Source organism: Oreochromis niloticus, linkage group LG11, assembly GCF_001858045.2.
Source record: "Oreochromis niloticus isolate F11D_XX linkage group LG11, O_niloticus_UMD_NMBU, whole genome shotgun sequence".
Taxonomy (NCBI): domain Eukaryota; kingdom Metazoa; phylum Chordata; class Actinopteri; order Cichliformes; family Cichlidae; genus Oreochromis; species Oreochromis niloticus.
This window is the reverse complement of record NC_031976.2, coordinates 29,954,123-29,969,596: the sequence shown is the minus strand read 5'-3', so window position 1 is coordinate 29,969,596 and position 15,474 is coordinate 29,954,123. Positions and strand designations below refer to the sequence as shown.

The 15,474-nt window shown below is 37.5% G+C and overlaps 1 protein-coding gene across 2 annotated transcripts in view; it reads right to left on the bottom strand.

Annotated features, from left to right (window-relative positions):
- The window catches only part of bcan (brevican), a 28,407-nt gene extending 17,109 nt beyond the window's left edge, over window positions 1-11,298 (bottom strand). For both annotated transcript variants that reach the window (XM_013264845.3, XM_005472778.4), the window contains exons 1-2: window positions 11,082-11,298; window positions 1,669-1,751 (exon numbers count right to left, since the gene is read on the bottom strand). In XM_013264845.3, coding sequence (XP_013120299.1) covers window positions 1,669-1,751; window positions 11,082-11,086 — 88 coding nt within the window. In that variant the 5' untranslated portion in view covers window positions 11,087-11,298. The remainder of the gene's footprint in view (window positions 1-1,668; window positions 1,752-11,081) is intronic.
- Between the last annotated feature and the right edge of the window lie 4,176 nt (window positions 11,299-15,474).

Genomic DNA, 15,474 nt, shown 5'->3' with positions numbered 1-15,474 from the left:
CGGTTAGTACAAAGCAACTGGGGGCAACTTGAAGACTAGAAAGGTGATTTGTCCAGAGGACATGCCTGTGGTGGTATGGAGATGTCTCAGAGAGAGGGTAGTGGACTTTTAAACCAGATTTCTGAACACAAATTTGGAGAGTGAGAGGATGCCTGAGGAGTGGAGAAGTGAACTGGTACCGATTTTCAAGGACAAGGGTGATGTGCAGAGCTGTAATAACTACAGATGGGATAAAGTTGATGAGCCATACCATGAAGAGATGTGACAGAGGTGTCGAAGCTAGGTTAAGGAGAGAGGTGACGATCAGTAAGGGGTAATATGGCTTCATGCATTACAGATGTGATGTTTGCTTTGACAGTGTTGACAGAGAAGTACAGAGAAGGTCAGAAGGAGCTTCACTGTTTCTTTGTGTATCTAGAGAAAGCATACGATAGGGTGCCAAGAGGGGAACTGTGGTATTGTGTGAGGAAGTTAGAAGTGACAGAAAAGTATTTGAGGTTGGTGCAGAACATGTCTGAGGACGGTGAGACAGTGCTGAGGTGTGTGATAGATGTGACAGATGGATTCCAGGTTGGCACGAGATTACATCAGAAATTGTCTCCGAGCCCTTTCTTCTTTGCAATGATGATGGACAGGCTGACAGATGTGGGCAGGCAGGAGTCTCCGTGGACTGTGATGTTTGCAGACAATGATGTGATTGAGTCACTGGTAAGTTCAAAACCAAACTCTGGTGGGCAAAGTATGAAACATGGCTGAGGTTTTAAATAACAGTGTCGGTGTCTCTGGGAGCAAAAAGCTCAGAGTTTAGACTGGTCAGAATGCTCTGTTTCAGACAGTTTCTTCTACTCCTATCTGTATAAAAAAGGATACTAATGTGTTCATCTCGGACACACAGCTCTGGCTGTAAACACGACAGTATCACCCACCTGCTGTTATGTTTGCAAGAATCACCAAAGCAGAGGAAAGTTGACTTAAAGAGAGGGAGACATTACATTTAATTCATGTTTGTCAGACAGTGCATGAGCTGAGGGTGTGCACCTCACCTCAGGAAATGTGAATCACATAAAGCTGCTCTAGAAGAGTCCAAGAATAAGAAACAAATGAAACTAGAAATGAGCATAAAAGGTCAATTCTAATGAGCTACTTCTTGGGTTATTATACATACTATTCATTGAGGACATTTGTGTAAATATTTGTGTTTTAGTAATATTATATAAATTAGGGACACACAAACATGACTCAGCCACTTCTACTAAACGTAGACACAATGATGTTTTAACAAAATGCTAATGTTAGCTAAATACGGTTACAGCTCTCACCCTGATGATGGTACTAGATGAAAAGTTAAGGGATTGCCTGTTGATATAAAAAATTAGCTATTTGATTACTTTATCTTTAATTTTCTTATTCTTTTGCTGACACAACAAAAGAGCTACATTTACAAAGCGGTATCAATTAACCTTGATTTTTAGCTGGAACACTCAGATACCTTTGAGCATGGCCTCCACTGGGTGCATGTCAGCAAAAACAATAAATGACATCAAATGATTAAAGAGGACCGTACTGCCCTAAAATGTTAGAGGTCAGGCGTGATTTAATGAAGCTGTGGATGTCAGTAGTGGTTGGCAGTGGTGAAAGTGACGGAGATAGAGAGGGAGAGGTGCATACCAGGCTCATGGAGGGAAGTAGAGGGCGATAGCAGGACGAAGAAACAGATGGCGCACAGCAGCACACGCAGAGGCACATCCAGCCTGTGGGTAAAAGACAAGAAAGGAGACAGAGGGACATAATGTGTGAACCTGAATATGACAAGGAGTTCTCCAGTTTGAACAACACGTCTTTTAGCCATACTACTTCCTAACACCCTATCTTCACTTTCAGTTACAGTACCCAGTGCATTAAATTTAAATCCCACACTTTTCATCAAACAAACAAACAAAAATTCCTAATTAAATATAAATGATGAGTGGAAGTGCGAAAGAAGCAAAGTTTCTGTCACAGGAAGGATTACTGTCATTATTTTTCTTAATAAAAACAAATAAAACATATTTTTTTGTATTAAACTATTGTGAAATACTCTAATGCTTTACATGTTATCATTTTTTCTCAATCAATTTTTGTCCAAAAACTGTTAAAATACATCACTGAGCCTTCCCAGGTGACTGTATCCCAAATACTCAGCGGAGCACCAAGACAAAAAACTATAAATAGTATGTAAGTGCTTCTAAAAACTTAAATGTAAAAAAAAAAAGATAATAATAATATGCTTCAAAGAGGGTTGATACCTAGAAGACTGTAGTTTTTAGCCCTGTGAAGGATTTTGACAGAAGCGCCCAAAAAAAAAACCAACAGTAAAAATGGATCTCTCTTCTCTCTGGATGATGTAATATTCATAACTATTTAAGTGCTTGCATGTCTTTGGTAACTCTAATTTCACAAGCCGATGAAAAGCTTTTTAAAACATTGACACTTCTTCAGTTTTCTTTCTTGTTTCTATTTTGTTTGTTGTTAGCTTTTTATTTGTTACTAAAAATGACAACTGCAGTTACCCGTTTTTGAAAGGGTCAAACACTTTTGATGTCAGCCGCTGAAATGCAGCTTTTAAAGAACTACAAAACAGTGTGAACTTGACTTCTTGTGCCAAAGATACAGCCTCACTAAAAAACTTGAAGGCAACCTTTTAGAGTGCACTATTTTTATTCTTTTTTTTAAGCATTCTTGGTTCATAACATTGTAGACAGCTGCAGCTGCTGTTCCACAACACCTGACAGCAAGTATCTCCAAATGAGTGTATCACTAAGGAGAGAATAAAAAAGAGGTGCACTGATATGAGAGATTCATCAAACTCAAAGCAGACAAGTTGTGACACCTGCTTTCATATCATGTTTAAACGGTCTAATAAAGCCAGTGAGCGGATAACATGAGCATCTTTGCTGGAAAAAATGAGAGAATGATGAGTGTAGCCATCAAAAGTAATGCTGACACAAACCACAAAAGATACAATTTAGAACACCGCAGATAGGAAACACAAAGGACTTTTTATAATATTATTATAACAACACCTTCAAGAACAAACTAAAAGCCACGAGAGGCTACGACTGGGCCTGCATACTTCAGTGATGCATTCTCCAAGAATAATGATTCACTGAGATAGAACAGTTTCAGCTGTTTCACCTCATTGACTTTTAGTTAATGATTTCCAGCTTTTTTCATTACTATAGCTAGCCAGATTCATTGTGTTTATAGCTAATAGTTTTATTTGTTTATTCTAAGAAAATGATTTTCAGCTGTTAGCAATGCATTTAGTGGAGTATTTCAACCATTTTTTGCAATTTCTGTACACATTTTCTATTGACTATGTGGAAAAAAGAATCATCCTATTTGTGGGTAGAATCAGAAAATAATTAATAAATAAATTTGTTCTGTTTTTCTGTAACTCATGATATTGATGGGAAACTACACCTAGGCGTTCTAAAACCCCCCAGAAACAACAACTTGTGAGTCATCATGAATAATGTGAAAACAAGCAGTTGTGCAGATTAAATTAAAAAAAATGTTTGTTTGTGACCAGCTGTCACAAACAAACATTTTCATCAGCACTGTTGTTTGTGTTACTAACTTTTAGTTATATTGGGTAAATATTTTGAACTCGTATGTGTGGGTGTGTACAATTATCATTATTATTATTATTATTATTAGAATGAGCTTGATGTGAGTTTAGTCTTCAAATTACGATTACAATGGCAACCTTCTCACAACCCTTTCGAGGCCTGTTTGAGAGTTAAAACTTGGTTTTACAGTTAAGGTTAGGATCAATTTTTAACAGACTTTTTTTCAAGTCACGGTTAGACTGTTAGTTGTGATAGTTAAGGTTATTTTATGCAACGTATTATGTGAATGAATGTTCTCATAAAGCTAGCTTTGCAAATATACCCGGGTGTTTTCGCTTTTGTGTGTGAGTCTCTGTGTGTGTGAGTCTGAGTGTGTGTGAGTCTGTGTGTGTGTGTAGGAGACAGAGAGAAGGACTGCCTGTGTGTCCTTGGAGCTTTGTGGCTGCTGTGAGTCAGACTTCAGGAGCTGTGGAGTGTGAGCTGAATTCTGATTTCTAGAAAACTCCCTGGAGGGTCAGACTGAAACCCAACCTCCAGCTTAACTAGATTTACCATTATTAGCACTCGCGTTACCCTGAGCATATTGTGTTTTGCTTTTGGTGTCCTGTTTTCCTTTGTTGTATTTTTTGGTAGACCTAAGGGTATGTTACACCATTTTATGTTATCTCCTTTCTGCTTTTTCTTCACAATGGCAGCTAACAAACAAAGTATGAAAGGCTTTTATCCAAGAGGAAAAGGCCTTTATATTACGAGTTGCAGACAGGCTGCTGAGCTATAATATTACATTCTTTCCTCAAGAACTCTTCATGCAAGTTAAGACCCAAACTCAGCTATTGATTATACTTTAATTTCTACTGTAACAGCTTGTGGCCTTAGGACTTGAAATAATCCTATAATCAGTTTTTTAAAAAGCAAAGAAAAAAGTTCATGAGTTTGGAATTTCTTTCTAAAGCTACGTTGAGAAAAAAAAGCAACAATTAAATTGAAACCTCTTCTATTTCCTTTTCTTTTTTTTTTAGTTAGAATTATCAACAGATGGCAAATTATTGGCCAGATGATTCAACCACAACCAAGCAGAAACCGAGCAGGTCACTCCTTCCCACAGGGGACAAAACCTGACAACACTTCGCCCGCGGGTCTGCATTAATGAAAGGTTCAATAGGAGGAAATAAATGAGGCTGAATAAGAGTAAATGGTCCATTCAGACTCTTAGATCTTTTATGCAAGCTCTTTTTACAAGTTGCCTGTGGAGAGGAGAAGAAGCTGGACTGTCTGTCTGCCTTAGCTGAAGATGAATGTGCAACTCTGGAATCAGACAGTTGTGTCAGTGAACATTTCCTTTTGACTGAAAGGAGTATTAAACATGTGACGACGAGAGAAACTGAAGTTTGTTTTATGGGTCTCAGCAGAGACAGAGTTCTAATCAAAACAGGATTAATAAATAATCGCTCAAAGGCTCTTATAATGGATAAATATGAAGGCTTTGAAGGCTTTGAAGGCAGAAATGCCACATGGGATAAAGCTGGCCGTTCAAATCAATTTAACCGAACAGAGATTTAGACTGACAGGTACCCATATCCATTAAACTTAAATGGGAATGGGCTAAAGAAAAGAAAAGGCAAAATTCAGCATACACTAAAGATTTGTCATATGAGAAAGAGTGCCCTTGAGAAACATTTACATGTTACATAAAGATTACCAAAGTACAGCTCAGCACATAAAAAGGTGTGGGTAAAAATAAATAAATAAATGTAATTTAGATAATTCAAACAAGTTTGATTTTACATGAGTATTTTTATTTTATGCAACTTAATGTTTTTACCACTACACAGTCTTGTCCCCTGCTTTTGTTTGGGGTACATCATCAATATAAAGGAGGGTCTCCAACAGCTGCTCCTCAAGAAATCCCATCTGTCGCTGGCATCAGCATCGAAGCCTGGGCTGGCTTCAGTGTCGATGCCAATTACGAAGCACGATACTCAGGTCTGTCTATTCTATTACACTACTATTGCACTTTTTACAAAAATATGTGGACTGTATGTCTGCTTGATCACCAGCTATAATCTTAAAAAGTTTAAACTTAGTTGCACAAATGAAATGCTCCACTGATGTCTGACACTTTTTTAGTCAATTAGCTTATCTGACTGGCTGACTTCAATATCTCCTGGCCAAATAGAATGAACTCAGTTCTGTCAATGGCAATTTTGCATATGTAGTATTACTTAGTGTTATTGTTAAAGAGTTCACACATTTGATGAGCAAAGTAACCAAAAGCAGAACACTTTGCATGACGCCCTAAGGCTGTCAAAAGCAAATCTAATTCCAATTTCACCCACAATCTCATTGGTTGCTGTTTTTTTTTAATATAACTGGGACATCAACATCTCATCTACAAAACTAGGATTTATTAAATGAGCACAACACCAGCTAGCTTGACTTGCTGATAAAATCTGAGATGTGAGTGATTTAGAAGTCTGACATAGAGTATCAACGATTAAAAAGTTGCATAAAAACATGAAAATATTGTAGAGGAAAAAAAAAGAAGTGGATATATCCACACAAAGAGATATTCTATTAAGATCATTTCAAATTCTAACATTAATAACTTCTATAATAGTTGAACAAGCTTGAGTAAATCAGACAGTAATTGCATCTTCCATGCTGATTTTATTTCAGCTTCAGATCACACTGATGTGAAACTTTCTGCAAACTGTGCTTTACATTTTAAACTTATCAGCTATCTGTCTCCCTCACTTGATAATTCAGCTGCTCTGTGGGTGTAGCCTCCCACCATGACCACATTTCCACAGGGCATGAAGTTTATAGAGACACACAGAGAGAAGACGAAATAATAAGAGAGAGAGAAGTGTTTTTTTCCCAGGCAATGGATGCATTCTGGTCAACAACAGAAGTGCAAAGTCAGGCATCACAAGTGGCTGAATAGTCAGTGACTTCACCTTAAGGGAAATGCAGGGAGGGCCAAGAGAGAGGATGTTTGACCGCTAAGTATGCCAGGAAAGGTCATTTGAGGCTGGAAGGGAGGAAGGAGGTAGAAGGGGTGAACTACATTCTTAAGGACTGCACCAGCTTTGTGAGAGTTTGGCCCATTTGTCACTTTACCCAGGATGTGATGAGAGGGTTGATGCTCCAGCAGAAAGCTAAGTGCAGCACACATGCTGACATTTCTGTAAACGGGTTGACTGCATTGCTGCATCTTTAGAGCATCAACCACAGTTAAGTGTTTGCAAAAAAGAAGACATTGGAGTTCTGTCATTGTGAATTTCAAGGAAAAACTACCTTTTGAATTACACTCAGCTTGACACACTGAAGGTTTATGACAGCAGTGCTAAGTTCAGAGTTTTTAGAATTATTTCACACTTTTTCTCTTTTTGTAGTTTTTTTTCAGTGTTAGGGTTGGAATACTGCCTCAGCTGTTTGTAAATGATGCGATCCTGTTAAGTTCATCAGTGCTCCAGCCTTTTACAAATGGCAGCGAGGAGAATAAGCACCTCCAGGTGTAAGACTATGATTCTCAACTGCAAAAGTGTGGACTTGGTATTTCAGGAAGATGAGGTGCTGCTTCAAGTCAAGGATTTCAAGTGTCTGGGGTCTCGCTGTTGATTTACTGATCTGCATGAGGGTGGGAATGGGCTATGAGATGAAATAATAAGATTATGGATATGAGGGGTAAAAATGAGCTTCCAAAGGGTGTCTTAGTCTCACCCTTAGAGATCGTTTTCACTTTGGAGAAAGAGTTTGTATTTCCCCAAAAGAACTGGAGGAGTTGGCTGAGGAGAGAGAGGTCTGGGCTTCTCTGCTTGGACTGCTGCCCCTGTGACCCAGATCTGTACTGGCAGTACAAAGGGGATGGATGGATTTAGCTTTCCTTAGCTCTTTTATTTACAGTAAGGAACATGCAAATCTACTTATGTTAGTTAACATCAAAGCTGTAAGCAGAGTTTACACAATAGTGAGGATCAAACAATTTTTTCTCTTACTGAATCATATTAAAGCTCTAGTGCGTGTGCTTTAGTGACCAGTAGAAGAAGCTACACTTCTGAAAGACACTGGGACCTTGAGTTGTACAATCAAAACCAGCTTAGAGGTTATTTCATGTATATATATATAATGTATATTTTACTACTGCATTTTTACAGCAAAAACATCCTTTTGTAATAGCATTTACAGTAAAGTTGCTGTAAATTTAATTCACTGTACTGTAATTTCATTTGCAAGAATTGTATTAAAAATAAAAACATATTAAAAATGTGTTTTTTACAGTATCTTACTGGTATCTAGCTTCCAGTAAGTTACTGCTGAATTTATAGCAACCTGTTCACAGTGCTGTATACAGTTTGTGTACAGTTTAAAGTTACTGTCCCTTTTTTAAAAAGTATTTTCAGTATTTTCATATATATATTTATGCTAACTGACATCAGATTTTAAAGTCATATGAGGCTAAATTAATTATGAACAAAGAAGAAGTTTAAACAGATTTTATAAGTACTTTTATTAAATGATTCTAAATTAATAAATGCAAAGGAACTCAGTAGCACCGAAAGCTTTTCACCACACAGTCTAAAACTGCCTCTTTTTGCTGCTGTCATTCAGATTTAAGAATGGATTCAAAAACTACTTTCCAGCCCATCACTGGTCAAACACTGACCTCCACTGTACCCCTCCATTTTCTCTAAGAAAGGACCCCCACAGTAAACTCCTGTCGCCCCTCGGCACATCCTCACTACCCCATCCCACCAGTCCCACATCACACCACCTAGAATGGATCAGCCTGCCCATCTCCAGGGGCAACCTGAACACCCCCACCTCCCACCCCGAATAGACACAATCTGACAGGAAGCAAGGAGCAGCCAGGGAGGGCTGGAAGCAAGGGAAACCTCAAAGAGAATAGGGGAGGCAGAAAAGAAGAAAGAGGCTCCATACAGCATGACTGAGTGCTGAGAGAGATGTTAAGTTCACAGGAATGATTTGGAACAGCTCGCCAGGCAGCCTCAGGCAGCAGTCATGTCTTGTTAGCTGTTAGCCGCTGACTCTGTGTGCTGGAGGGCAAAACTTTTAAAGCAGTGACAAAAGCCATAAGCTACAAGTCTCTGGGTGTTAGCTACAGCAGCAGTTAGACTTGTGTGAGTTTGTGTGTGTGAGTGTGTTGTAGTCTGTGTGCCACAAGCCGATTAGGCAGATCTGCTGTGAGTTTTAAGGGCTTATGCCTCAGACAGAGTGAGAAAAAACAACAGCACTGGTTTCCACTCATTATATACTTTTTGGAGGAGATAGAAACTTGCTGCTGCTTTAGAGAAGCAACACCTTTTGAAGTTATGGGAAAGGGCAGTGAACACAATGACCTGATTGCTTATGGCCCCCACAGAGAGCCAGCTGTATCATCAGTTGCTGAGAGCCCACAACTAATTGATTGAGTTAAAATTTACCCTATTGGAAAACTCCACTCGCCACATGCTTAAATAGAAATTAACAGCAACACTTACATTAGATTTACCATATCCACTCAAAAAATTAAAGGAAGTGATCAGATATGCACCAAGATGTAATGCTTTTTACAGTTCTAGAATTAAAAGTAAAGCTGATCAACACAAACAGATTAGCCAAGTCAAACTTGGTCCTTACATAAAAGTGGTTATATAAACATGGAAGGGTTGTTACATTCTCTGAAATCTATTATGTGCTGGGTTTGTACAGATGCAGTAATTCCATTTGTATAGCAGCCATTTCCTTGAGGCAATGTGTGAACCTTACATTTACAGGTCAAAAGAATAAGTTTCTTAGTGACTCCCATATGTGCAGAGCAATCTGCATATCAAATTAAAGTTGATGAGTTTCTGCAATGTTCAGAGATCAAATTGTTGGTCTTGATTTCTCTGCAACAGGTTTTCAAGAACAGTGTGTAATATGGTCTGTGATCATGTATGTATGTGAATCAGTATGTAATGGATTTTAACAGAAGCGCTATAAATTGTCTTTCCAGAACTCTGTTGATCTACTGAAACCTCTAAATTTAAACCGCTGGATCAGGCTTCACATATAGAAGCTGAATAGACAGAAGTAAAAAAGTTCACAGATTATGATACTGTACACTTTAGATGTTCAGAATTCGGAATGAGAAATAGATTCTGTATAAAGGATTGTTGGTTACAAAGAATTCAAATGAAGGACTGTTTTTTTTTTATTTAGAGTTATCAAAAAGGTTTGACTTTGGAAAATGAACTTAGTAGTTTGTTAATATGTAAATTGGCACCTAAAATAAACAGTAGATCTGCACGAGTTCTGGTGCCTTTCTTTTCCTGATTGCAAACGTTCACCTAACTGCCCAAGTTTAAATCAAAGGTTTTTCCATGTGGAGCAGTAATAATAATACCCTATTTGAATTCCTATATATGAGACTGACAAGAAAAGACATTCAGTGATGCTGTCTGAACAAGTGCAAGCTGACTTATATTATAGAGAAAGGTATTTTCAATTATTATATGAATATTCAAATTAAGGACTGTATACTAAACAAAAGTGGAGAGCTGCAGGATAACAACCAGGTAACAATTCAAACTTTTCTCATTGAGCGTGGATGTAAACCCAAGATTCAGCACTTTACATAAATGCTGAATTTTGAATCATTTCCGATGCAGCACTGAAAATTGATGCATACACTTATACATTGTGTTGAATATATGTGACGTTTTTACAGCTAAATGAGGAGAAAACACATCTCAAACCTGAACTAATTAACTTTAAAACTGTTTCTCCAAAGAGAAAATAACAAAAAAGGAAATACATCAATAAATAAATCAATTTTTAAAACTTTATTTGTATTAAGGTATTGATTGCATGTTAATGGCACAGTTATTTCCACTGGCTTATACTTTTTTTTGCCATAATTGATTTATTTATTTACTTACTTACAGGTTACATGTATTTATATCTACCAGGTGCAACATAAGGATAACAAATTTGGCTAAATATATAAGACACAAAACCCTGAAAACAAGTAATTCTGCAAGATCAGCATTTCCCCTTTGATGCATGCACAATGTGCTGATTTTTTTCCTTCTATTTTTAGCCTACCGCGTTAGAGTATTTTTAAATTGTGCTATCACTACTTTTTTCTTTACAACATCCGATTATTACTTCTAGCTCTGCACATACTATCACTAAACATCTCTGGGGTAATGTTGTGATGCTGAGGTTGTTAAGTGATGCTGTTAGCGCACTACTTTGTATTACCAAGCTGTATCACTCATTGTTCGGCATTTCAAGTTTAACGATCCCAAAAATTCGTTCCATAGAAATGCAAACGGTGTTTCGAAATAAAATGCATGCGTAGCAACGTCAGAGGCTTAAACAAATATCAAACACGGCACAAAAAGAAGTCGAAAACCTAAAAGCACGATTTTGCTTGCGCGTTTTACACTAATGAAATTCGCAAAACAGATATAAAGGACTTACTTCATGTTTAGACTTCTCGGCTTGGTTTTGCAGAAGTTAATCGGCGTCTCTTCTCGAAGAAGCCTCGGCACAGGTGCAGGTGTTTGTATCTATTTCCCGACCGAAATTCATCCAGGAATCTCTCACTGCTGAAGCGACTGCAGAAGAGAAGTAGAGGCTTTCACTCCCGTCCTTCCCCGCCGCCAAAATGAGAGGAGGTGGAGAGAGGAGAAACTGGGATGAGAGCACTTTTAAAAGCCCAAGAACCCCCTCACTCCCTCCTCCTCCTTCTGCTAAAGAATGAACAAATGAGGATGCTTATCATCAGTATCATAAGCGGGTCGTCCTCATAGCCCATAATTTGATGCTGGAAAACTAGTTCATGCATTCATTACTTCTAGGCAGGACTATTGTCATTCAGTGTTATCTTTTTTCTCCCTAAAAGTTTCCTAAAAAGCCTCCAATCAATCCAAAACGCTGCAGGGAGAGTGTGAACAGGTGCAAGAAAGAGAAGTCATATTTCTTAAATACTGGCTTCTCGTCATTGGCTCCCTGTTAATTCCAGAATATATGCTAAATTTAAAATAGTTCTCCTGACATATAAAGTGAGGTCTCAACTTTTTAGACTCAAAACTTTCCTTTTGATAAAGTTTATAGTTAGGGCTCAATCGGGTGAATCATACCTTACTTATGCGGGACTTCACGTGATACACCATGCAATTTTCACCCCACTGCAGCATGACATTAAATGTTCTTCTTCTCCCATAGCGTCGACGGTTAAAGAGTCAATAATTGACATTTATGGCCACTATAGGGGGAGGAACAATTCCATAAGAATTTGACAAAATGCTCTAATATATAATGCCCTTATTAAGGGCTAATGCCTGCAGTCTAACCCAGATTTCCAGCAGACTCAATAAAATTAGCATTCAGCTGTAGTCTCAAAACATTACCACTCACAATCATGTCTGGATCTCCAAAGAAGGAAAAAAGTGACACATTTTCTGATGATTTATGCTAGAATCTTGGGAGATCTGCATCTCATTTCACAAACTGTGTGTCACATAATTACAAGATAACATCTCAAAATATAATTAGTCAGTATTCTTGCATAATGATATTGTGGTTATCTGACTTCCTGTTGTTTGTTTCTTCACTTTGGGCACAAATTGATGTGACTAATTCATCAGTGGCAATTTGAATGTCAATTACAATTTGCAAAGTCCGTCTATGAGCTCACTAGCTAATTTGGTGTGTATTAAATATTTTTCTCTGAGCTTTTGTTTTGGCAAAGAGTTCAAGAGTAGTGATGTTGAGCCATATAGTAATATGTGTATCAAAACCAATGCTCTAAGAGACTAAAGCGCCACAAAGCTGGAATATAATTGTAAATGTAACTTTAGCGACCAAATATTGAGGTAAGCTGGTAGTTTTAGCATGTTATAAGTGCTTGAGGTCATGAGATCACCATCCAAATATTAAGCAATGTTCATGGGATTTGTAATTTCTAAAAATAAATATGTTTGTTTATTTGTTTATTTATAAGGAACCCCATTAGCTTCCACAACAGTGGTTGCTAGTCTTCCTGGGGCCCAAACCATCAAATACAATCAAATAAAATATTACACAATAAAGTGGATGCAAAATATCTGCAATAAACATTAATAAACTGTTAAATAAGAAAACAATCCAAGGGTCATCTAAACCAGTTTTTCCACTCACAGGTTAGCTCTTTGACCCTAGAGTGACCTAGTTCATGTTGCATATTTATTAGCTTATACATTTAATTATTCTATGAGATCTATAAATGTTACAGGGGAGCAGCAGTAAAGAACAACTTTGTATTCACTGCTGGGTACTTGAATGTCACTGGACCCAGTAAAAACCATTAATGTGAGATAAAGTGAATGAGTGAATGAGTTATAGGGAATTCAATATGCCTCTACCCTATTTTATAGTGTATTTTAAACAGATTTGTAATAAATCTAGAAAGTTGCTTATTCCAGAGATTTCTATTTCCTCCTGCATAGTTTTCATAACCCACATGCATGACACTATAAGAACCTAAGCTTCCACATATCCTGACCCTGCTACCAACCCACTGTATGTACTGTAGGTTAACTCCTGTAGAAATCTGCAAAACAGACAAATTCTTGATGGCTTGGACATGGGCAATAAAAACTGATTATGCACATAGAGCTGAGGCTGGGCCATGACTAATATATTTGCTGTGTAATATGTGTCTGAAAAGGGTAATCTGCAGAGTCTAGCTCCCAGTAACTTGACCCCAGGGGCAATAAATTCCATAAAATCCATATTGTATGGTATAATGAGACCCACAGTAGTCTTGCATGTATTCCAAGGTCTAATTAATCCTGCAGGTAGTCACTTAATCTTCTTTAATTTCAAAATTCAAGAATAATTTAAATCAATAATGTGCAATCACATTTAACAAAGGGCAATGTTGACCAAAAGAATCAGTGAGCCAAAAGTTGTTTCTCATTTGAAATGGTCAATATAAAAAAGATTTCAAAAATATTAGACTTAATACAGCTACAGAAGAAAATCCAAAGCCTCTTTAATTTAAAGCTCTGGCTTTCACTTTTGAATCTAATAACAGGGAATAAAATCAAAGTATTCACATTATTGGCCAGATGCAAAGAGATTAAGAGGGGATAAACAGCATGGGATAATCTAGAGAATGGATTAAACCACATGTCGCTTCACAGCAACAAAGGGGGTGTACGTGGTCTGCAACTATATTTACAGTAGATTGATGATAGTGTCAAAGTTACATCCACATGAAAGCCAAGGCCCAAAGTTTCCCAGCAGAACAAGATGAGATGAACGATATTCATTCCACTTGTCAATTATTTTAATGTTCTGGCTGACTGGTGTACTTAATTACAGTGGTCTGTGGGGGGGAACCTGCTTTTTGGGACATTGATTGGTGGCACTGGTGCCATTTCCTCTCACAACTTCTGTGTTGGTTAAACACTGTCATCCTACTCTGTGATGTGACTTATGTGCTTTTTTTGTTGTAGCAAGTGTCTTAGCCTCTGTATCTAAAACAGGTTGTATTCATTTGGTGGTATACACTCATTATATTTGAAGTATTGTTTCTCGGTTGGTTCTGGCCTTCTCATATCTATGTCTCAGTTTAATATATTTGTTGAAAATAGAGTAAAGAAATGTCATGTTACATTACTTTAATGATTTAAATAGTTGTGTTGCCAGTTGCCTTTTTAACAGTCTTACCTTTGTTATTTCAAATGTAAATTTCCCAGCATTGCACATGAATTGAATAACATTAAATTTGGCAGTTAGGTCAGCAATATTTGTCTACCTACCTACCTTGTTTTGCCAGAATTTTCCAGATACAAGGTTATGAGCTCAGTTTGCCAGCTGAGAAGCCAAAACAGCTACTAACAGATTATGAGAAGCTTTGTAGAGCAAAGAAAGACGTGAATAGCTTGGTGTTAATTCGTCTGCCATAGATGAAGTTTTTTCAGCGTTACATCCCTGCAAAATTATTGAGGTAAATTTGATAAAAACCTGTTAAAAAACACACACACACACATAACATTAAAATTTCAAGTTAGTCTTCAAGACTTCCTGCTCCTTGTGAGTGCCCTTGTGCTACCACATTCACATTAAACAGATTTGACCCACTGTTACTAAGAAATTACCCCAATTAAAAGTATGAAACAGAGTGGATGTGTGCTGAATCCAATAAATCTGTGCTCTGATACGTTCACCTTTAAGGACAAACAGCTGCCAAAGGGGACATAAAGTGGAACAGTATGAGACTGTGGAAGAATATGCTTTAACCAGCAAAGTGGTGTAAAGTTGGAAGAGTAGAAATATGTTGATGCAGCTGCTGATGTGCTCTCTGGAAAGGCTAGCCTTCAATAAAACAGGGAATTCATACGTTTTGTGCCGTTTGTCAGATCTGACATTTGACCAAGGTCTGTTCTGTCAAAAGACTTTTGAAAAGGGGTGGATGAGTTCTGAGACACAAAGTTGCACTAACAACAAGTACTCTCAGAACTCAGCTACCAGGCCATTGGAGCCATAATGATTGCCGTTTTAGATATAGACATCAATTCTATGCATCTGCAGGATGTACCAGAATGCACTGGAACATACAAAAAAGAATAATTATGTTAAATTTTGTCCTTCAATCTTTGTTTTGGTAAAAGAATCAACTGGCAGCAATTATACTCTTATAGACCTTTGGCATTCAGGCATGCAATTTATTGAAGGAATCTGGAACAACATAAGTTAGAATTGCTGTGCTCTGCTTTTCATTTTATGAGTTTTTTGTTTGATTTTTTTAAATTAAAAGCCAGGATATGTGGAAAACAAAGTTATGCATATATATGACCATGCCGTAGACACTAGAAGTCCAGAC